This window comes from Periplaneta americana, chromosome 4 (genome assembly GCF_040183065.1).
Source record: "Periplaneta americana isolate PAMFEO1 chromosome 4, P.americana_PAMFEO1_priV1, whole genome shotgun sequence".
Classification (NCBI taxonomy): domain Eukaryota; kingdom Metazoa; phylum Arthropoda; class Insecta; order Blattodea; family Blattidae; genus Periplaneta; species Periplaneta americana.
The window spans coordinates 182,469,515-182,494,567 of record NC_091120.1 but is presented as its reverse complement, the minus strand read 5'-3'; the positions used below and the strand labels follow the sequence as shown (position 1 = coordinate 182,494,567).

At 37.0% G+C, this 25,053-nt stretch overlaps 1 protein-coding gene across 4 annotated transcripts in view; it reads left to right on the top strand.

Moving 5' to 3' along the window:
• The window catches only part of LOC138698501 (uncharacterized), a 149,443-nt gene that overhangs the window by 98,303 nt on the left and 26,087 nt on the right, over window positions 1-25,053 (top strand). For 2 of the 4 annotated variants that reach the window (XR_011331882.1, XM_069824479.1), the window contains exons 4-13: window positions 7-77; window positions 2,884-3,060; window positions 3,153-3,260; window positions 3,369-3,476; window positions 8,246-8,353; window positions 8,447-8,554; window positions 8,665-8,772; window positions 8,866-8,973; window positions 12,077-12,184; window positions 20,779-21,038. Coding sequence is in view for 1 of the 4 variants with exons in the window: in XM_069824479.1 (XP_069680580.1) it covers window positions 7-77; window positions 2,884-3,060; window positions 3,153-3,260; window positions 3,369-3,476; window positions 8,246-8,353; window positions 8,447-8,554; window positions 8,665-8,772; window positions 8,866-8,973; window positions 12,077-12,184; window positions 20,779-21,038 (1,264 nt within the window). In the remaining 3 variants the exon portion in view is untranslated. The remainder of the gene's footprint in view (window positions 1-6; window positions 78-2,883; window positions 3,061-3,152; window positions 3,261-3,368; window positions 3,477-8,245; window positions 8,354-8,446; window positions 8,555-8,664; window positions 8,773-8,865; window positions 8,974-12,076; window positions 12,185-20,778; window positions 21,039-25,053) is intronic. The other 2 variants (XR_011331883.1, XR_011331884.1) reach the window with 2 other exon arrangements.

Sequence of the window (25,053 nt, the reverse complement as noted above, 5' to 3'; positions counted from 1 at the left end):
TTTTAGGCATGGGAACAAGAATGACAGCCCTGGTCCGGGACCTGGACAGTACAATGTTACTGGACTCAGCGCAAAAGGTAATATTGCTTGCATACAATGAAATGACTGCTGTGAAAGTTGTGTTTTTCTTAATAAATAAAACTTGATATTTCAACTCATCAGTTCGTTATCTTACGTCTTTAAATAGAGTCCAGTTTATAAAAATATGCTCTGAAATGTGAAAGTAAATTTGAGAAGTACAGTATACTTATTGCGTTGTACAATTTGTCTGTTTTATTTCTTTGCTACTAAGTTGCACTTTACAAAGTTATCCGCAGCTGTGTTACTGGCTTCCGTCATGCATCCACAAGATAATCGCAGAAGTATGTCTTGAAGAGTCACTTACGACTGATTGCTATTATATTAAAAATAAAAACAAAATACATAGCTTTATTAAAAAATTAAACGATAATGTTGTATCGCTTAGGATTTCCTGGGTCAAAACATCACATCCTCCTATGATTTGCCTTGTAGGGGAGAGTCGGGTAGTATCGGACATCGGGTAATATCGGACAGTGAGTTTCTTTCATCTACCACACGATGATAGTACCTGATTGACATGGTTACGTTTCTATGATGTCGCATAGAGAAACGTAACCATGTCATTCAGGTACTACCATATGGTGGTAGATGAAAGAAACGCACTGTCCGATACTACCCGACTCTCCCCTATGTGTGTATTTATTCACACTGCAAATGGGTAAATACCCGTGGCAGTGGTAACTAATTACACTCAATAATGACAATTAATAATAAATTACAATTTTACTACTACTAGGCCTACCACTACTGCTAATAATAATAATAATAATAATAATAATAATAATAATAATAATAATAATAATAATAATAATTAAAATAATAAGTAACAATAGTATAATATATTAATAAGGAGCATCCTAAATTAAATGAAGCACGATCACTTAAAATAAAATTTAAAGTAAATCTACTTTTTATCTTAACCTTAAGTTCGAACTTAAACCCAGAGTATATATGATATGTTTATACATGGACAAGTATCTTTCAGCACCACACTTATTTCGCTCTTAACTCACTCCTTGCACTGGAACTACGGCAAATTTTACTGATACTATCCTGATTTCACTAACACTTCAAAAACATTTCACTGTTCAAATACTTTGCACTACCACTATAAGCTATAATACTTCACTGATACAAACACACTTCACTGACACAACACACTTCTTCACTGATACAACACTTCAAATAACAAAACATCAGTTACACCCTTATTATTCCACAGAATCGTACTTACTATATTAACCTCAAAATCGCTAGCCTAGATCTTATTATAAGCTATTTTAGCACGTTCACTATAACTGAAACCTTTTCATTGTAAATAAATCTCTTTTCTCTGCCACTATAACTCCCAGAATTTGCTCGCTTTGAAGCTCACTACACTTTCACTACGACACACTACACACCCAACACTGGGGTTCAAAGATACCTGACCTCTGCTAATCGATATTGACCGATAATTTGTTCGTGTAAATGTGGCTTCTATAGTTATTTATTATTTCTATGCGCAAAACAGTCAGTGTCGCCAATAGTACATAAATATACCCGCATTATAGAATTCAAAATTCCATCCCCCCATTAATGATTGTAAAAAGCACTAGGTTTAGAGGAATATCGCTGATACTGTCAATTATGAAAAATAATTTTTGTTTAATCTATGTCAACATTTTCCTTAGCACATTTTTACCGTCCAGTAATAGTGTCATCTATTGAGACTTAATGGAACTATTTCGAAGTTTGTGAATTTGTTATATAGAAATGGTGCAAAAATTTGGCAAAGTTGGAACAGTTTCCTTTATCGAAACTGCAAGTTTCACGAATCTCTACTTATTGTTATAGTCGCGACGCTGTTATTCCCGGCGTGACTCCTCCTCTTTGCTTACGTATTAGGAAGTGAAGGCTCTATAAAGTCTAAGTGGGTAGTAGTCTATCGTTCCCCATTTTTGTTCTTTCGTTGCCAAGCTACCAGACGAGGAATCTATTTGCCACACCCTTAAACATTATCATGTCGTAGCTCCTATGATAATAAATCAAACTCACTGTAATTCAGCAAATAATTGAGCGGCAAATAACGTCCTCGTGTGCTTTCTGCGAACGCCAACGAAAGAGCCAAAATGGCGGGCGATTATATTAAGCATTTATCTAGCCTTAGGAAATGCATAACGTCATCATCAGCGAATCACAAGACGCACACGTTTAAATGTAGCCGACCTGCAACGTGATTGGCTGCCGGAAATAAGAGCGACGGGACTATATATCAGGTCTTTATCTTAGCCAGCTTACACAGCGTGAGATGCGTAAGGGAAACTCGTAGCACAACTGTGGGAGTAGTTCCACTAAGTAGTAGGAAAATAAATGAGGCGAACTATTTAAGTTGAATTACAAAAGTAAATATAGTATGTACGTGGTGAACAAATTGTGGAGAAATCGCAGTATGGCGACCCAGTACGACTGAGCTGCTTCCTATGAGTGATATGTCTCTCGTTAGGCTATCGGTAATTCGGCACTCCACAAACTATTTATTAATGTAAAACATTACTAAATATAATTCAAAATTTTTAGAGTTCCTTCAGTGAATCAGCGTAACTCGGGGTGAGATAAGTGGCTAACAGCCTTGGAGCTCACATACTCAGTTTCTATCAGTCCCAAACTCTTTTTGCAAGGACGCGTTTTCACATACCTCTTAAATTTCTCCTCCCATTTCCCCTCTCTTTCAATTCACTAAATATAGGAAGTTAAAACATTTTACCCAGTTTGAGAATAATCCTGTGAATACAGTTGGATCTCTGTTTACCTGTTGCGTAGGCAAGGACACACCTCCTGCAGCCACCCTCCACAGCCGACCCAAGGAGGTACGATCGGATCTCACCCCTGCACCCGGCGACTACAACCCTGAGAAGTCTGAGAAAGTCGTCCATGACAACTCTCCCAAATACACCTTCGGCCTGAAGACACAAGCTGAGAAGCCTAGCCAGACACCAGGTATTGCGGTAGTTGACAGAAACCTGCATGTATCGCTTTTTGTGCTCGAGTAGTCCGCGATATACAGGGTGTATTGTTTATCTGTGAACCAGCGCCCGGCGATTACTGTCCAGAGAAGGCGATCAAAGTTCTCCATGAGAACTCTCCTAGATACACATTTGGGCTGAAGACTCAGGTGGAAAAGCCTGTCCAGACACCAGGTATGGTTGCTGTTTAACTTGCTGTTGATTTCTTCTTGCGCATGCTCTGCTTAAGTGCTTCTGTAGACTTTGAAATAAACAAGGGTGTCTTGTTTATCTGTGAACTAGCTCCAGGTGATTACTGTCCTGAGAAATCGGTGAAGGTTATCCTCGATAACGCTCCAAAATACTCATTTGGACTCAAGACGCAGCCAGAGAAGCCCGTCCAGACCCCAGGTAATGTCCTCTTACATGTAAAGCATTTTACACATATTAGAGCCCGGATTTTTTGTGTAAATTCATCGGCCAAAACTTCGTGTAACTTTCTGGAACAGATGCAAACTTCTATTCCTTGAGGATAATCCGTTTGTCAGCTTCTATAAGCTTATATATAAAATTTTAACATATACAGGGTGTAATAGAATAACTATTCCTAATTTTCTGATGTGATAGAGGACATGAAAATAAACATTTTTCCTTAATAAAGTAGTGTCCGGAAATGTTTCGTTTTCAAGTGATAGTGGTATGAAAGGAAAAAACTTAAAAAAACTCAACTAAACTCACAATATGGACAGACGAGGAATGTTTTCTAAGAGATGACTTTTTTAATATACATAACAGTCACATTTGGAGTGACACGAATCCTAAAGCTGTGGAAAATCTCCGCAATCAATGGAAGTTTTCTGTAAATATTTGGGTTTGATTTCTTGATAACTGTCTAATGGGGTCGTATCTTATGCCTGCGTGATTGAATGAACATGTTTATGATATTTTTCTTGCATAAATGCTTCCGGAGGTACTTAAAGATGTCTCGATTAATATTCGGAGAAACATGATCTTTCAACACGATAGTGCACCCTCACATTTCGGCTTAAATTGTCGAAATTATTTAAATGTACATTTTCCTAATCGTTGGATAGGGAGAGCAGGTCCAGTTGCTTGGCCGGCACGTTCTCCAGATATAACTCCAGTTGATTTTTGTGTTTGGGATCATATTAAATCAATTGTTTATGAAACACCCATCCACTCAACAGAAGAATTAGTTCTTGCTTTTGGCGATCTTCGTAACCGACCACAGATACAGTACTTCGAAAGTTTCGTCGTGTAATCATACGGCGTTATATTTTGTGTGTCAACAATATCTGTTGCAATTTGAACAGTTCCTATAGTTTTCTTTATATCTGGTATTATATGAAGAAAGTTACTGTGTAACCATAGAAAGTAAATAAAGTAACTTTTCATTTTTTCCTTCATACCACTATCACTTGAAAACGAAGCATTTCCGGACATTACTTTATTAAGAAAAAATGTTTAATTTCATGCCCTCTAACAATTATTTGCGCTCCCATAACATGACGTCGCGCGAACCTGCGCGAGAGGTTTCAAATTTGTACACATCAGCGCCAATTGTGTGTCTAGATATATAACTACAACGTCTTTAATGAAAACGGCCGTTAAACATTCAAATAGCTTCTGCAGACGAATGTCCAAGATGGAAGCAAAACTTGGTGAAAATTCCCTGATGAAGTATTTCTAATATTATGAATTAAATGACCACACAGTACATAGCTCACTAAACGTCATCTCTCTGCCGACTGAGTGTAACTATTACGCAATTAAGTCCCCTCTGACTGGTTGCCAACATACGTCAAGGCCGCATGACCAGTTACCGATATATACAAAATGGCTGGATACTTTCCGGACGGAACTCGTACATACTATATTAGACAAATAAAAAATTAATTAGATACTGTTGGACGGTTGGACGTCAGACTAGGCAATCTGTCTTATTTTAATTGTCTTAGGCTAATTTAGGTGCATATTTTTATGGTGTATATAAACTAATGTGAATTTTTGCATGCAAATTTCAAAATTCCTACATACAGTGGACTCTCCTAAGTTCGACAAAACAGAATTGAAAGTTCAGTCCAATAATGGTAGTGGGTGTCGCAGCTGAAATGAATACAAATTCTTATTGGTTATCCATCAACGAATACAGTACTGTACTTGCATTTCCTGCCCGCCCCGAGACTTATGTATGCGCTTCTAGTAACACAGTCTCACAAACTGCACAATTCTCAAATAAAAAAGAGGAGTTCATTAATTTAAAATCAGCTATTAAATATGGATGTACTAATCAATCAAATATTCTGTTTTCCTTTAACATAAGTATCACTACAAGACACAGAACCAATTCCCATTCAAATGGCAAACCCATTTCTTAGTGTCCGTATAGGGGCGTGTCTAATTCTCCTACGTAAGCAGTCGAACTATAGAATGTCGAACTTGATTTCTGTCGAACTTAGGAGCTTCCACTGTACATATTCGGGCTCTCTCGTTAGTGTGTATAGTGCTTTTGTAGTGTAATGAGCAGGCAGCGAAACTTGGTGCTCGACGAAATAGGTTTGCTATTCCTTTACTATAGGTATAGGCTTGTTGACTTGCGCGTGGATAGAGTCAGGTTCAGCACCGGAGAGGGATAGATAGCGACCACAGATTTTCGCATGATGATCTCAAGTGTAGAATGAATATATACTCATAGTAATTTCTGGTAATGTAGGGGAGTAGGTAGGTAAATCTGTTAACCATTGCAGTTTGGACTGAAGATTGAAATGCAATAATAATTTAAGCATGTCAGTAAACTGGTGATTCAGAAAATTGAAAAATGCGAGTTACATGATTCATATTCATTGTTTGTAAATTTAAATTGCTTATTGAACCCAGAAAATATTGTACAGATAAATGTTAATAATGTTAAAGAGTTAAAAAAAATTAGATTATGGTTTATTTAACGACGCTCGCAACTGCAGAGGTTATGTCAGCGTCGCCGGTGTGCCGGAATTTTTGTCCCGCAGGAGTTCTTTTACATGCCACTAAATCTACTGACATGAGCCTGTCGCATTTAAACACACTTAAATGCCATCGACCTCGGCCGGGATCGAACCCGCAACCTCGAGCATAGAAGGTCAGCGCTAAAAGAGTTAAAACAATGAGTTATTTTAAGGATATAAAAAGTGCTGATTGCAGTGTATCATGTTAAATTACCCTCAATTTACATCTGTTGTGTTGAAATGTGCCTGGCTTTCTTATGCATCTGTTGAGCAGAAAGATTTTTCTCAAAATGTAATTTAATTGTTAGTAACCGTAGGCGCAAAATAAAAAGAAAGTAATATTGTGACTTCTGCTGTGCTTTCATTCCACAAATAGATTTTTTTATTTTAGTAGGTTATTTTACGACGCTTTATCAACATCTTAGGTTATTTAGCGTCTGAGTCAGATGAAGGTGATAATGCCGGTGAAATGAGTCCGGGGTCCAACACCGAAAGTTACCCAGCATTTGCCCATATTGGGTTGAGGGAAACCTCAACCAGGTAACTTGCCCCGACCGGGAATCGAACCCGGGCCACCTGGTTTTGCGGCCAGACGTGCTAATGTTACTCCACAGGTGTAGACCCACAAATACAAACAGTAAATGTTACGTAATACGAAAAGGGTCAAAAAGTTACCGAACATGTGTAGATACCTTTGTTGCAGATGACGTGTAACCATTTACACAACATACTTTCAAAATAAGACCCCTAGGCAGTGATACACTTTTGCCAGCGTTCATACCACTTCTCGAAACATTCCTGCAGCCCATCATTGGTCACTTCCCGCAGAACGCGCTTGGCATGAATTTTCGCTTCTTCGGCTGGAGCAAACTGCCATCCCTTGAGTAGGGATTTGACCTTTGGAAATAGATAGAAATCTGCTGGAGTAAGATCTGGAGAACGTGGTGGCTATGGATGGACAGATATTTTGTGTTGTGCGACAAATCCGTTTACCAAGAGCGACCGATGTGCTGGGGTATTGTCAAGATTGTCCTTGCCACAAATTGGGTATTTTTCGTCGAACTGCATCATGAAGACATCGGAGAATTGCAACATACGTCCCCTTACTGACAGTTCGTCCCTCAGGAATAAACTCGAAATGTACGAGACCTTGGATATCGAAGAACACTTCAAACATTACTTTCCCCTTTGCACACTGAGTCTACACGCCTGGAGAGTAGACCACATACCACACGCACAAGGCAGAGATGTTGCCTATAGAGCATGGCGCTGTCACCCGAAGTTCTGGTACTTCCTGACTCTACTAGTAGGCCTACAAATATTTTTTTTTTCTCAATGTTATAAGGTTGTGTCTAAATTGATGTATAATGAAACCTTTTTTATCATTATTTTGACGCCTAATATGTAATGTAAGCTTAGTGTTATTTTTTCACGTAAAATCCCTTTCCAATTTATACGAAATTATTGTGATTATTTTAAAAGTAATACGTAATAAAACGAGAAATATATTATTGTTATAATGATTTTTTTCGAAATTAATGCGAAATTCGTCCCGCGCCGTGGCGTCGTGGTCTAAGGCATCTGCCTAGGACTCGCGTTACGGAATGCGCGCTGGTTCGAGTCCTCATGGGGGGAGAAATTTTCTCATGAAATCTCGGCCAGTGTATGGGACCGGTGCCCGCCCAGCATCGTTATGCACTTGGGGAGCTACGATAGGTAGCGAAATCCGGTTACGAATGCCAGCTATAACGGCTGGGGGGATCATCGTGCTAACCACACAATACCTTCATTCTGTTTGGATGATCGTCCACCTTTGCTTCGGCATGTGGGCCTGAGGCCAGCAGCTGGCTGGTCGGTCTAGGCCCTTCACGGACTATAGCGCCACGAATTATTATTATTATTATTATTATTATTATTATTATTATTATTATTATGCGAAATTCAGTGGTCTCTAGCCCATTATGCAAGTTACTCGTCGACTGAAGTAAACAGCGAATAACTAAGGCACAGTAGTTCAACGGGGCACGATCCACGCCGCCTTCTATTGTCCACTGTAGATGTGCTCTAGAACACACTTAACCTGAAACTATTTGTCTCTCTCCCATCGGGCACAAAGTTTCGCAGCCTGATAATGAGTATTTAAATTATAGACTGTCTTATTTATCTCTGGATCAGCACCAGGCGATTACTGTCCCGAGAAGTCGGATAAAGTCATCCACGATAACTCTCCAAGGTACACATTTGGACTCAAGACGCAGACTGAAAAACCCGTTCAGACACCAGGTAATGTGGCTGCTACTGGACGGACTGATATATTTTCTTCATGTGTGACTAATTGTTTCAAATATACAGGGTGACTTATTTATCTCTGAACAGCTCCTGGCGATTACTGCCCCGAGAAGTCGGACAAAGTCCTCCTTGACAATTCGCCGAAATACTCATTTGGTCTCAAGACACAGGTGGAGAAGCCCGTTCAGACACCAGGTATTGGTCCTCTCTACACATTTAAAAATCTTCACTATATTACAGTAAATAATGCTTAAAATATCGTAAATATTTTAATATACAGTGTGTCTTTTTTATCTTTGAACCAGCGCCGGGAGATTACTGTCCTGAGAAATCGGATAAAGCTATCCATGATAATTCTCCCAAATACACATTTGGCTTGAGGACACAGGTGGAGAAACCTAGCGAAACCCCAGGTACCATACCTGTTTAAATTTAACTGTGTACACTGCACCTTTAGAGTAATTAATTGATAAATATACAGGGCGTTTTGTTTGTCTCTGAACTAGCACCTGGAGATTATTGCCCTGAGAAGTCGGATAGAGCTACCCATGATAATTCTCCAAAATATACATTTGGCCAGAGGACACAAGGGGACAAGCCGGACCAGACACCAGGTACTGTTCTGTTCAAACTCTGCATGCGTTGGTTATCGGTTCAGTTCAATTTTAGTTACAGGCTACTGCGATTAGGTGACATTTTGATTACGAGATATTAAAGCTTCTGTGTCAAGTCTAGTTTTGCTTGTGTAGGCTATATTTCTTTCATTATTTGCAATAAATATTTAAAAATTACACGTAGGCTACAAAGTGATTCAAATTAATTGCCACACACTGACGTCAGTGTTTATAAGTGACGAAACTAGAGTTTATTTTATTGGAAATTCATGCCAGGAAACAATGGAGCCAACCGAGCCCACCCATTTCGTCTTTCGTGAGTTTTGAGAACTAATTGCGTGTTTAAACCTGGCTAGAACCAGCGAGAGGTGGCGAATTTTTTAGAAATCCTACTCATCGCCGACTAAACGACATTTCATGTGGGTGGAGATAACTTCCCCTACTGGCGTTCGCTATATTGCTATTTATCCGTAAAAACTATTAACCAATCAAAGGTCATTCCTACGTTTGTACGTACTGTCTACTGGGATGGACCATATATGACTCTCCTCCCTGGTAACCATGACAACAGTAGTTCAACCAATAAGATAGCTGAAAGGGGAGTGTTTAAACCTAGCTAGAACCAGCCAGAGGAGGCGAATTTGGAGAAATCCTAATCATCGCTGACAAGTACAGTGGAGTCCCTTCGTTGTTTAAAAATGAGGGTAAAAACTATTAGCCAATCAAAGGTCATTCCTACGTTTGTAGGTACTGTCTACTGGGACGGACCATATATGACTCTCCTCCCTGGTAACCATGACAACAGTAGTTCAACCAATAAGATAGCTGAAAGGGGCGTGTTTAAACCTGGCTAGAGCCAGCGAGAGGAGGCGAATTTGGAGAAATCCTACTCATCGCTGACAAGTACAGTGGAGTCCCTTCGTTGTTTAAAAATGGGTGTAAAAACTATTAGCCAATCAAAGGTCATTTTATACGTTTGTACGTACTGTCTATTAAATTATTGGTCTTCTGTGCCCGCCCCTACTAGACGATGTAACCACTGCCGAACGATTAACTCGATGATTTGTGGACAGATAACTTCTTATAAACCATAGGGTGAGTACAAACACTGTGCATACTTGTCCCTAATCGTTAGAGGCGCCACGCATCAGATTTCCTACAAGTTTCAACTTAATTTTTGTCTGAGTAAATATTTTATGAAAGAGTATCCGTCTAAATGACTTAAAAAATATTTTTGTCGTTAATGTTAAAACAATTATTTTATTTAAAGGAGTTACCACTGTAATTATTTACTCTTATATGTTTGTATGTGTTATTAAAAATCTTCTTATATTTGTATGTGTACAAATTTAGATGCTAAATTAATTATTATTTAAGTTTATAATATTTTCATGTATAAGTTTAAATACATTTCTTTTTTCTTCTTTGCTGCAACTTTTGATGTCAACGTCGAGCATGAGCAAAGAGCTCGCCTCATCAGTAACGTATAGAGTGGTGTTCCTGTAGTGGGCGGAGTCAGCTAGCTTTCCAAATTAGAAGTTTCCATATGAATGGCAGGGCATTGGAGACCACTAAAATTAGACAGAAAGGGGCAACTGGAACAGTAAGCATAACCTATAATTTCAACATATCTAAATATCCGTGCGGTGCAACTGAAAATTATTGAATCGTGCATAAATGAATGTACAAGGATTTCGCAATATTTAATCGAAATAAAGGCAGGTATTACACATACGAACAACGTAATTTTCACACCAAAAATAATATTTCATCTTAACTCGCAAGTGATTTATGTCTGGAGTATCTCATAATCATTGTTTTAAATTTTATTAATGCAATTACACTACATTTTAGAGAAATATATGTTACTCTTTATGCATTCCAACTAATTTATATGGTTGAAACGCCGCCCTTCGTGATCAGGTTAAGCCAGTTACATGGTCTGCCTTACGGCCTGTATTAGATCACGATGGCAGTGACACAGTCTATTGTTCCTAGTACCACAGCGCTCCAAGCGGCTAGCAACTATCGCGAGATTTGCAAAAAAATCATCCCAAGCTTCGCAACTGTATACAGGGTGTTTCAAAAATACAGAGCATAATTTCAGATATGTATTCCACATATGTAGATAAATAATACAAAAAGTTCATTACAATATGTGTCCGGAAATGCTTGGTTTCCTACTTATGGCCTTCAAAACAGTGACATTCACCGGAACGTTTTTCTTCCCGCAGATAGGTGCCATGACAGGAGATATTAACAGAAGACACTCTGACAGTTAATTCTGAGGCGAAGGGTACATTGAGAGTTGTGTTCGGCGTTGTATTGTGCGACATGTACTCAAAACAGGAGCTGGCAGAAGTGCATTTCATGTACGGTAAGGCGCACGGCAATACTCCGCTGGCTCGTCGTTTGTACCAGGAAAGGTATCCTGATCAACGGATAGGTAGAGGTGACTCAATTGTTTGGCCTCCACGCTCACCCGATTTGAATCCTATCGATTTCTAATTGTGGGGCCATTTAAAATCATTGGTGTATTTGTCTCCGGTGCCTGACATGGCATCCCTTCGGAATCGAATTGTGGCAGGTTGTGAGGAAATTCGCAATACTCCTGGAATTTGGGATCGTGTTCGCAGGGCTATTAGACATCGATGTGAGGCCTGTATTTAAGCAGGAGGTGGACATTTTGAACATCTGCTGTAAAGGCAGCTACCTGCGGGAAGAAAAACGTTCCGGTGAATATTACTCTTTTGACGGCCATAACTCGGAAACCAAGTATTTCCGGACACATGTTGTGATGAACTTTTTGTATTGTCTACATACGAGGATTACCTACCTGAAATTATGCCCTCTATTTTTGAAAAGCCCTGTATACTAAACTGTGATTTGATCATGCCCGGCCTCTCGCACATGGAGATTGACATCCCACCGTCCACCTCTTGTTCCGCATGAGAAGCAAACAAAAAAAACACCAGTCTGTGATAATTGTTTTGAATCACTCTGCATGGTCTTGATTCTAGTCTATATTTAAGGAAGCTCTATAAGAATACACTATTATAATTCATAACTACAATCTATAAAATTATATTTGTGTGTGGACCAGCACCTGGTGACTACAATCCGGAGAAGTCGGAGAAGGCTGTTCACGACAACGCCCCCAAGTACACATTCGGCCTTAAGACACAGGTGGAGAAGCCGAACCATGTACCAGGTACACCTACTGCCACTAAGTGCTTCACGCATGCGCCTTGTGCTTGACTGGTTGAGAGTGCCTTTCTGTCTCTGACTAACCTCACTAACTCTCTTTGCAGCCTCTTTATCACAAAGAAGATGGAGCAACTTCTGAGAAATTGTAAGCACACTAAACTCCTAACAAAGCACATCAAAGTTGCTTGTGTTTACATGGGTGGCCTTCGCTTTTGACTATCAGTTGTTCTAAAAACTTAACTGAAGTAAGAACCATTACTTTTATTTGAGGTGTGTAGAAAAAATTATATTCATTAGAAAATCTTGAATGTTAAATGTCTGTTTTCACTTCATCTTTATAGGAAGTACTATAAAACATGTTATAATGCTTAAAGAAAGTCACTTTCGATATTTTTACGAAAATGTCACGTTTTCAGCATAACTAATATTGAAAAAATGGTCGTAAGCACGCCGGATTCTATCTCCATCTGCCGTGCGTGTGCGTGTGCGTGCGTGCGTGTGTGTGTGTGTGTGCGCGACATTCTTCTAAGCTATTGGATGGATTCTTTTACCGGTATTCATGTTTAGTTAAATCGAAAATGATTATACATCTTGATTACACAACTTTTAACACTGTATCACTTCGGAATATGTATGGTAAGACTTTCCTGTGTTAAATTTCAACGTACCTCGTTTACATGTTTCAACATATTTATGGGTCATCTTCAGAACTGGTCGTTGTTGGTCTTGGCGCCACTTGTTTTGTTTCCTATGAGGGTGTGTTCCTTTGGTATAGTGTACAGTCAAAGAGTGTGTGTGTTTTGAAGTTGAGTCACAGTCTAATAGATACAGTCACGCAACTCATACGTATAAAATATGCCAACATTTGACAGCTGGTGCGACAGTAGCCCTCTAGCGGCAGGCAAGTTAAAAGTGTGCACACGACATATGATAACACATCAGAAAACGGGTTTTGCGTAATTTATTTTATATTTTTATGCTATAAAATAAGTGTATATGGTTCTTATTAATTCTACTTTAGAATCCTGGAAGAATTTCACACGCAGTTAATCTACAAGTTTCAGAAGCTGGGAATAAACGTAATTCTTTCTGCTCCTTACAACTAAATCATGGCCCTGATCACGTATCATGGTTTGAAATAATATAATTGTTCGTTGCGTGGTCGGTTAATTCAATTCATTCCTAAATATATTTATGAATCATTGGAACTTTGTATTTCCTGTGAGAAGAGTAAAAATTACTAGCTTCAAAATTGTAGGGAATATCTCGTAGGGTACATCGCGTGGTGAACTCCTCTCCCTATTTCCTGAGAAATTAACTATTTTGCATACCGCAAATTTGGGTAAACTCGGCCGCTGTGATAAACTTGAAAATAAAGAAAAGGAGAGGATTTAAACATTAATATGAAGTTCATTATTTTTCCATTTCTTAAGAACCGGTATTTCCTTTATTATTTTGAGTCACAAATAGTGCTGATGTTATGGTTTAAATTTTTATGGGAAGTTTACCGCATTTTACATTAGGCTACATTTCCAGTTTTCACACATACTGCATGATTTTAACATATCCTACCTATATAATACGTAATTTACATGCACTTACTGTTAACATGACATAGGTGAGAACAAATAAATGAACACACAATTTTGTTGAAAAAATTGTAACTTCAATTAACTCAGAAAATGTAGGCCTAATTTTATTTTCAGAGCAGAAGTGGTGTAAGTCAAAAATGGGTAATGAGGGTTAAAGTAAACATTCTGTAAAATACAGCGCAAAGTGGCAGTTAATATAGAATGTATTTAAACTAGTAATAGTCAGTGAATAGCACGAAGGATATATTAATTGCTACTTTGCGCTCTATTTTACAGAATTTTTACTTTGAACCTCATTACCTGATTTTGACTTACACCACTTCTGCACTGAATGGCTCAAATAATCACTGGGAATGTAAAATCAGCACCAATAACAGTCATGCAAATTATTACAGAAAAGATTGCTTTTTATATTAAATTTAAAAAGGCTCTTTTATTTCTTGAGAACTTAATACGTCTGCCACATGAATCTACACCAACACATCAGAAATTTTTCGACACAGTCTGGATTTATTCAAGAAGTGACTATTTTACAAAAGGATTATACTCCATGAATTCTTGCAAAATTAACACCATGATACCTACTTGAATGCTATATAACATTCAACTTTTGAAAAATGTAAAGAAAAAAACACGAATACAAAAATTATGGAATTACTTGCATTAAAAACTGTAGATATATTATCCAAAATCGGAATGGTTACACATTTACACACATGATCTCTGCAAAAAAATTATATACTGTAACAGGTATTTACTTTGTTTTTATTTAAACTGTCCTTCCTGACATACAAATAGGTAACTGATAAGTAATAAAATAATGTTTTATAGAACACAATACGTAGGCTACCTACAACGTGGATTATTGGTTATGACTGAGTTATGGTTTTCTCTTGGTCTTTAGGGAATCTGAAGAACGACAAATTCGGAGATTTAAACTTGTTGTTACTGCGATTTTCGTCATTGCACACATTGCCTTTATTCCGACACATGATTAAAACGTTATTATAACATCTCGCATCCCATTACAGCACGTGCTGGCTGAACGAGACTATGACCAGTGCCTTGCCTGCCGCTTGGGCGCTAGTGTCGCGAATGTTGGCAAAAAAAGTGTTGAAGTTGCGCGACTGTATATATTAGACTGTGGTTGAGTTGTGTGTTGAGAATTTCGTTGGGGTGTGTTTTTGTGTGTCTGTATATTTCATATTTCTCAGGAATCTTCTATGCCACATCAATAAATTTAGGAATGCAGTTATATTGTCAGACTCCAAAGCAGCTATTCTATCAATAGTCTCTAGACACACACCTTCGTCTCAAACAGCAGAAATAACTAAAATGCTCTCTCAATTAATATCACTCAATAAAAGAATTGTATTCCAATGGATACCATCCTATTGTGGAATCCTGGGAAATGAGAATGTGGATGCTCTAGCAAAGAAGGGCAGCACTGCTACTTACAGACCTGTTACTAAATCTACGTATTACTCTGTGAAGAGATTTATTAAATCTACATACTTAGACTTCAACAAACAAAATTTGATAACACAATCCCAAGGGAAAAAATGGAACTCTCTGCATCATAATCCACAGTTAATTCCCGATTTACCACGAAAATCGTCTGTAGCTGCATTTAGATTGGCAACAGACCATGATTGTTTGGCCAAACACCTGCATAGAATTGGAATATATCAGTCCCCTAACTGCCCATTGTGCAACTCAAACCAAGAAATGGATTCGGAACATCTCAAAATCTGTGCTTCAATGGCTGGTCATGATAATATCTTTGAAAAATATTGGAGTGCAAGAGGTAAAATGACTTCATTGTCAAATGCCTGCTATTAGAAAACAACAACAACATATTTCATATTGTTCTAGTGTGTTTAGTTTCTGGCTTTTTGGTTGGATGTGTAGTATTTCCATGTCTGTGTTGATGTCTCTGTGGGTGTGGTTAGCATTTGTGATGTAATTTTGTTATGGCTGTGATGTGTTCTTTGTAACGTGGTTGAAACGATCTGCCTGTTTGTCCTATGTAGAAGTTGTTAACACAGGAAAGTCTTATCATACATATTCCGAAAATGATTCATAAGGAATATAATACAAAAAATTATATATGTACTATTTCAAGTAAGAACTTTAGGACTTACAGATTTCCGTACAAATGACTCTCCAAAATTACGGAAATAGAGAAAAAAAGAGGCTTAATTTTTTCTGTAAAAGGATATCAAAAAAATTATGCCTAAAATTTTAAACATTTATTTCATTTTTATTTATTTTGTTTGTGCAATGGTAGGACCCTTAATTTGTCGTTATTCGCCCTGACGCTACGAGCTTCGCTCATAGATGTCACTAGTTCCGAGATGTGTAAACCATTTAGTTCGCCAGGGACTCTCCAGATTGCACCATAGGCGGTGTTCTCACTTTACACTCGTAACAAATGATGGAGAAATGTTGTGATGTCACAGGAGAACCGGAGTACCCAGAGAAAACCCTATGTTGCCTGACTCACGGGCTTGCCCATCACAAGTTATAAATTCAGGGTGAATCCACCAGGATTTGGATTCGGATCCCTGACGTATAAGCCCAATGCACTCATTGTAGACCTGTAAGATGTCTACATGAATCATGCATGATTTGTGTTGAAATGGTGCATTATTTAAAGGAAAATTATAAAAAGAAATGGCTTTGTCAGTGTATATATTAAACAAAACATTACCAACATTTTAAGTTGAACATGAATAAAGAGAAAATTTTGTTAACTATAGCGTTCATTATACAATAGTCAATATTTAAATTGTGATGCGTTTTGAGCTATTTTTTTTTATTCTACGGGCTCCCGTACTGATCTCCTAATCTTGCCATATTTTTTCTTTATCATTCTTGATCACTAATTTTTAAATGTGATGTAATAATACCCACCGAATATATTTTGACTTAGATGTAAACAACTGGCATTAATGTCGACAGTTTGATAGGCACCAATTAATACAGTTTCTTTTCCGGCGATCCTGTATTCTTTGGTGTAACTGTATGCACGTAAGATTGTAAAGAGTTTTTTTAATTTGTATAGTAAGAAAAAAAATAAATGTTCTGCAGCATCTTGTTGACAAATAGGGTAAAGGTTGGTAATATTGTGATACGAGTAATATTGCGATAGTTAATTTTGAGAATTTATTACAATTTTGCTGACCGAGAAAAGGACGGTTTTGTGCAGAAACTTGTCCATGAACATTTCCTTAATACGTTGACGCATAAAACCATTCTTTCTCTCGCTCAGTAAAATTGTAATAAATTCTCAAAAATAACCATCACAATATTACTCATATCACAGTTTACCAACCTTTACCCTATAAATAAGTTAAAACTAAAAGACACGCCTATTTCAAAATATTATTGTAGCCTACTCTATATTGTAACCTAAATCATATTTATGTTATGATTAAATTGACAGTTTTATATTATAAACATATTATACACTTCTATAATTAATTAATCCTGGCTTTATATCTAAAAAAAAATTCCCCCAAAACTTGTCATTCCGAAGTCTTCCGTATTTTTGTGACCAAAAGTTGGTCTCCTATAGTAAACATAGTATTGTGCACGTAGCCTACAAGTTCCTACCAAATACTAAAAAAACACACACACAAGTGTTTACTTTTATATAAAATTACTTAAACTGCTTTTGTTCGTATCTTCAGTCAATTTAGATTCTGAGGGAATTTTTCGTGTCTGTTTTTGTGTAATATTTATGTAATCTTTAACACTTATGCAAATGTTTATTTCATGCTGCTACATCATTTTCTGTCATCGAAAAGGAACGCTTTGCTCTTCAGAAAGCATGTGGAGTGGCAGCTTAATGGTTTTGGAAGTGAGCTCTGGGTTTTGGAAGATTGAATATATGAGAGAGTGAAACGTAGGGATACATTTTCGCACCTATAGTCCCGTCGCTCTTATTTCCGGCAGCCAATCACGTTAGAGGTCAGCTACATTTAACCGTGTGGGTCTTGTGATTCGCTCCTGATGACGTTATGCATTTCCTAAGGCTCGATAAATACTTAATATAATCACCCGCCATTTTGGCTCTTTCGTTGGCGTTTGAAGAAAGCACACGAGGACGTTATTTGCTGCTAAATTATTTTCTCAATTACAGTGCGTTTGATTTATTATCATAGGAGCTACGACATGATAATGTTTAACAGTGTGGCAAATAGATTCCTCCTCTGGTAGTTCGGCAACGAAAGAACAAAAATGGCGAACGGTACTACCTACCTAGACTTTATAGAGCCTTCACTTTCTAAGGTGTAAGCAAAGAGGAGGAGTCACGCCGGGAATAACAGCGTCGCGACTATAGATACACAGACTCGCATGTTATTGTTGATTTCTCTTACGTACTTACAATCAGAGACTTATAAAATAGTTATAAGATATGTAAGTTTCTACTCATTGGTATGATCCTTAAAGTTAAATACCAGTACTACTACAATGTTATTATTAGACCACGAAACTTTATGCATTAAATAACCTGAAAATATGCCTGCAAATATGTAGTAAAAACTATGGAAATATGCGTAAAAAATTAAAATATATGCAGTAAAAACACACTTCAGAAGATTATTTGGTTTAATACGACAAAAATGAAAATAATTTAAAGTAAAAATTGTCATCGAACCATTGAGTCTTTTACCTTTCGCACAACTGCGGAGGATTCTAATAGGGAAGTACCCACGTTCTCCAGCATGGTGATTCTACTCTCCACAGTGGAGACGTTAGCAGCCACATGAGACAGCTCGTTCCAGAGAGTCTTTCGTCACATAATTTTTTATATTTCTTGGAAATTATTCTTATTTTTATCGGAGAGAAATTTTCAAATTATATAATAAATCGGGCAAAGCAAGGAAAGATGTTAGTAATTATATGCATTAGAGATGAACAAAACTAACTATCGCTCTCGCTAGCTGTATTCGTTGCATTTGTCTTTCGAATCTCGTGTCGTCATTCTCTTCCGCTTCGAGTCTCGCTAATCATTCTCGAAATAGCATTTGGTCGACTTTACTTTCGTAAATGTGAATAACATACATCATTGAAATAAATAACATTATAAATGTTTAAATGAGACAAAAACACAAAACAGAACAGTATCTTAGTTATCAAAATGTTCTGGTTCTATTATATGATATTATCTATGGTTATATAAATAGAAAAAAATATATATCAAATAAATTTGCATTTCTAAGAAACATAAAACATAATGTAAATATCTTTTTAATTGAGATTGCACACTTGATCTCAAACATATGAAAAGAAAATTCCTAGCCTTTCAATAAGGGCCTAGTAATTAAATAAAGACTGGGGAACGGATTATTATACACTGAAAGGTAGAGATGATGTTTCAAATAGGCTACTTGATTGTTTATACATATATAATAGTTGCCAAAGTAGATAAAATTTCAGTCAGGTATAAACAACTGTGGCGATTCAAGGCTGCTTGACGTTCAGGACTTCGGGAGTGATCAATCTCGGCGTCTCGAAACACTCTCAAGCAGTCTTTACGTCAACGACGCGACATATAGAGCATTGTCGTGCGGGTTTTCGGCTTTGCGGGCGCTGTTAGTCTTGCTTTCTCGATCGTTGTTCATTTCTAGGCCCTAATAAGCATTTAAACATGCAAAATAAATATATATATATATATATATATATATATGCATTTAAAAGGGAAAGCCCTCGAAATATGTATTTATTGTGCAAAATAAAATTGGCTTCATTCTAACGTAAAAACCATGATCGGCAAAAATCCACTTTTACTTTCTCAAAAATATATATGCATTTAAAAGGGAAAGCCCTCGAAATATGTATTTATTGTGCAAAATAAAATTGGCTTCATTCTAACGTAAAAACCATGATCGGCAAAAATCCACTTTTACTTTCTCAAAAGTATATATGCATTTAAAAGGGAAAGCCCTCGAAATATGTATTTATTGTGCAAAATAAAATTGGCTTCATTCTAACGTAAAAACCATGATCGGCAAAAATCCACTTTTACTTTCTCAAAAATATATATGCATTTAAAAGGGAAAGCCCTCGAAATATGTATTTATTGTGCAAAATAAAATTGGCTTCATCCTAACGTAAAAACCATGATCGGCAAAAATCCACTTTTACTTTCTCAAAAATATATATGCATTTAAAAGGGAAAGCCCTCGAAATATGTATTTATTGTGCAAAATAAAATTGGCTTCATTCTAACGTAAAAACCATGATCGGCAAAAATCCACTTTTACTTTCTCAAAAATATATATGCATTTAAAAGGGAAAGCCCTCGAAATATGTATTTATTGCGCAAAATAAAATTGGCTTCATTCTAACGTAAAAACCATGATCGGCAAAAATCCACTTTTACTTTCTCAATATGTCAGATCGATAAAAACATGCAATTTCATGAAGTTCCGTGGTCTAGTTACTATACATTGTGTTTTACATACAAATTCAGGCTCTACTAACAAGTAAATGTAAATAACTCCCATATGTTACACTAACCTGCCTATACAGTATTGCTATAGCTGGATGTTTAATATGTGTAATGATAACAATATGTATATGAATTCAATTAACAAATATCTAACAGCTGTAACAGTATGACTTGTAAATATTTTGATATACATTGTGAATAAAGAATTGTTCTGTTCATTTTTGTTTCTGGGGCTGGAAAATTTCCAGACTTCAGTGCGTTGAAATATAGGGGCTAAAAACCAAATTAAAAAAAGACGATAATATGCTGCATATAAATGACCAGTACCCTTAAAAATCTTTACTTTAATGCCATAAGATCTGGAAATATTTTTCCAGCCCTGATTATTCTGTTGCCTTTTTTTATACATTACCCTCAATCCAAAATAAAAAATCAGTAGAAAGTAGTAGTAGAAAATTTTTAGTTTGAAAATATCAAATTTTATTTTTCTTATCAGTTGGGAAGTCAAAATTCTGAGATTGGTTTTTTTTTTCTAACCTGCAGCGCCTAACGTTTACAACATCCCAACTGTTCTTGGTCAAACAAAAGAGGGTAACAAGAAACAAGCCCCCGCTTTTACTATTTCGGGGAGACAAAAGGTACAACAAGATGACCGTGTTTTGACTCCAGGACCTGGAACATACAACGACGCTAGGGCAGACAACTACAAGGCTAAGGCTCCAGCATATTCTATCAGCTCTCGCTACCAGCTGCCTTCTGATTCCACGCAGAAACCTGGTCCAGGTGCCCACTCTCCAGAGAAGGTAAAGCATTCCCACTTTTAAAAAATGAGCGCATGTTAAAATGATGCTAGATGTGATAAATATGCATGTCAAAACAGTGTGTGTTATAAAGAACTAACTTCATTAAAATTATGCTTGTGCCCTTTATTGCATTTACAGCTTAAATATTAATTGTTGTTCTTACATTATTCTTGCACAAACTGCATGAGTATTAATTTTAATGTAGGCCTAATTCATATTTTCTATATGTAAACTAAAATGTTCGTAATAAGTAATTCTTGCTGTCCAGTGGAAGTATTGTAACATATCTTTTTGCACGATCGTGCTTTTTTATGTATTTACAGCTGTTATTAGGCCTTGAAAGTTAGAATTCCCACATAAAAAACTTGTTGCTATGGAAACCATTCTTCATAACATAAAACTATACTGAAATAGATCCATTAAGGTAAGCGTTCACTACATCGTATCGCACTCCTCGTACGAATCGCACGCAACGGATATTTTAAGCAGTAGCGGCTCGCCGTAAAAAAAAATAGGTGAAGTGCTGTTCACGTACACAAATGCATGAACAGTTTCACCAATATAATAAGTAGGCCTACTATTCGTAAACTACGTACAGTTTTAATAGTTCTAGAACACATGCAAACAGGAAAATTAATTTATTTCAGGACTCACCCAATTTCTTGCATACCAAGTCAATCCTCTTACATTTTAAAGCAGCAAACCTGTCGATATTGTCTTCTGAGTTTAACTGCTGGTGGACAGTATATCTCTATGCAAAGATATGGGGCTAATAATGAAAGTCTCTCCTGTGATGTAGCTTTCCGAGTGAAATTTTCAATCTTTTTAAACAGAAAAGCTTCTTTCATCGGAAGAATTTTTTTAAGTTATTTTATACAACTTCTGTATTTTCATAGCACTTTTAAAAGCAAATAACAAATGGAACTGTAGGTCGTCCAGAATTTAAGACATCTTTTTTATCCTCATATTTAAGTCTACAAAACGACATTTCTAATAAATTACAAACCGTGTCATTTTCGGGATACATATTTCGCACTCATTTATCAACATTTTCTATGTACTAGTACCTAAGTATTTGTATAATAGCACTATAGTGATTAAACATATAATATACACTATGATGTAGGATTAATACCAGTGGCGGTTCCTCGGGGGACGGAAGGAAGGAACGTCCTCCTCACATTTTCTTCTTTTGAAAGAAATACCAAATAAAATATGTGCCTTGAAATTCGAGGAAGATTCGATCATTTTTAAGTTTACAGCTATAAGAAAAACTCGGTTGATCGAGTTTTAAACGATGCGCGCTCATGTGCTGTAGAAAACTGTGAAAAAGATGCGAGATTGTCTGTGTGGAGGAAAGGCACTCCATTCCTCCTCTACTGCAGTTAACACACATAGACAACAGCGCACTAGCGGCCAGAGAGAGAAGCAGAGTTTTAAAGCAAGTAAATGAACGGAGAGGGAGGAGATCCTCCTCTGAATCAGGGCATGGGCGGGAAATAGAAACTGACTGGTCGTGCAGCAAGCTCGCTACTGCTGCCACCTAACGATGCTGCATTCAACAACGCTATGAAAGACACCATGTAAACTTTTTTTAAATTATAAATCAAAAATATTATTCATTGCACTTTATATAGGCTACTATTCATGGTTTGAAACTTTCGTGGATTTTTTAAAGTTAAAGTCGGGTTTATGTAAAACAAAGAGGAAGTAGTTCTACGTAGTTGGCCCATGAAATTCACTTCTATTCATTGTTTACTAGACAGAGTAACAGCCAAGTTGTCAGTTTTGTACAAATATATTTGAAACTGAAAGTAGGTACTCCAAACTACATCATTTTAACATAAAAAATTAATCGGCCACCGGCAACTTTGAACAATAATGATAGTATGACTTTACAAGAACTGACATTCTTCAAAAGGATGTGATACTGAACTTGTAAAATGTACATGTGGCAACACAGACCACGTGGGTGGGTGCAGTGTTCTCGCTTTCCTCAGATTATTTCCCATTCCCATTTCCATTGCCATAAAACGGTTCCGGTTACGAGTTAGTAGCTGGTCTCTTCCAACATGTGTGATGCTGTAGTGTGCTCGAAAAATGCTACGAGGTTGTGAATTTCCTTGTAATTGTTAATTTGCCCAATTATTCAACAATGAATGGAAGTGGAAACTTAATATATTTTGGACAATTTAGGAAACTCGGTTTACAAGAACAGATTATTGCTATACAGAAGGGAAGGCCAACCCCAACACTACCTGGTCTTACATGTGTGCATGTAGGCTAATTTGTAGCATGTTTCATTCAAGAAGGTGTCATTTAGTGCTGTTAACTTCTTTCCTCCTCTTAAGAAATATGCAGGAGTCGCCACTGATTAATACACTATGTACACTTATCACTAATATATTCTCAATACATTAAATAATAAGTTAATATATACGTACGCAGTATTAAACTACATGCTTACATTTACGCGCGCGTTAAACTTTCAAATACAAGCGTTGGAACAAAACTGGTAAGATCATGAGCTCATGAGAAGAAATAATACACGCGGCGGAAAACAACTTTTAAACTTTGCGAATGTATGTGGGGTGTATTCCTGATAAAATAACATAAAGCCAGCTAATTTACCACTGCAGGGGTGGATGCTTGGAAACAAGAATTGAGGATACTATTCTCGAGTCAGGTAGTGTATACTGTAAAATGTCACAGCCCTTAAACAATAGCCCCCGGCCTTGGAGACCAGCTTCAACCCTTCTCTATTATTAGTACCGTTAAGGCTCATTCACAATGAAAATTAAACATAACGTAAACATTAACATAAGCACATAAACATATGCCACAAACTTAAGTAGCCAAGGCCCATTCACAATGAAAATTAAACATAACGTAAACATAACACGTATGTGGAAACAAACATACCGAATCAACAAAACTACAGAATCTATTACATAAAAATGGAGAATTGCACAATGACTGACGATGTAGCTATTCAATTTATGTTTCTAATAAGTACAATGGCATCAGTATATGGCTTTCAATACTTGAAATCAAAGTTTATTTTATTGGGTTATTTTACGACCCTGTATCAACATCTAGAGCGTCTGAATGATATGAAGGTGATAATGCCGGTGAAATGAGTCTCGGGTCCAGCACCGAAAGTTACCCAGCATTTGCTCGTATTGGGTTGAGAGAAAACCCCGGAAAAAACCTCAACCAGGTAACTTGCCCCGACCGGGATTCGAACCCGGGCCACCTGGTTTCGCGGCCAGACGCGCTGACTGTTACTCCACAGGTGTGGACTTGAAATCAAAGAAACGGAGATGTAAAATAATCAACTTTTCGTCATATGATTCCATGTTGCGCGCCTAGCTATCATCTCTGCCAATAGATCAAAATATTGCCTGTAGGCAAAGCCCATGAGATGTTAAACAAAAAGTGAAAACACGCTTTCCGCTTGTGTACTGCTTCCAAATCGCATAAACATAAGCATGAAAGATTAAGTTTATGCTTATGTAATTCATTGTGAATGCCTTCATTAAATAACATGGACACATGGTTTTATGCTTACGTTATGTTTATGTTTAATTTTCATTGTGAATGGGCCTTTAGATGTGCAAACTGGTTATTTCGCCTACAACAAGTCTGGCAGTTTTCCGTAACTGAAAGACTCAGAAATGCACTTCACTCATACAATCTTTCTTTAGTGCGTGACGTCGCGTTACCATGGAAACCAAGTGCTGTATGAGAATGGGAGCCCAAATAATTTCACCTCTGCAGTATTGTACTAAGTTCCAATAGTCACCGCTCGGCGCTCGTAACAGTTGGCATTATTCTATTCGACGGACGGTTACAGTTAGTATTTATACAACTAAACACTCTTTATAACGACTGAAAAGAAAACTTTTTTTTATTTTAGAAATACGGTATCGGTAATAACTGGAATTAATTATTAATATGAGATAAAATTGTGTTTTACACGTAAATACGTGAAGTGACACTTCACCTACTTCAC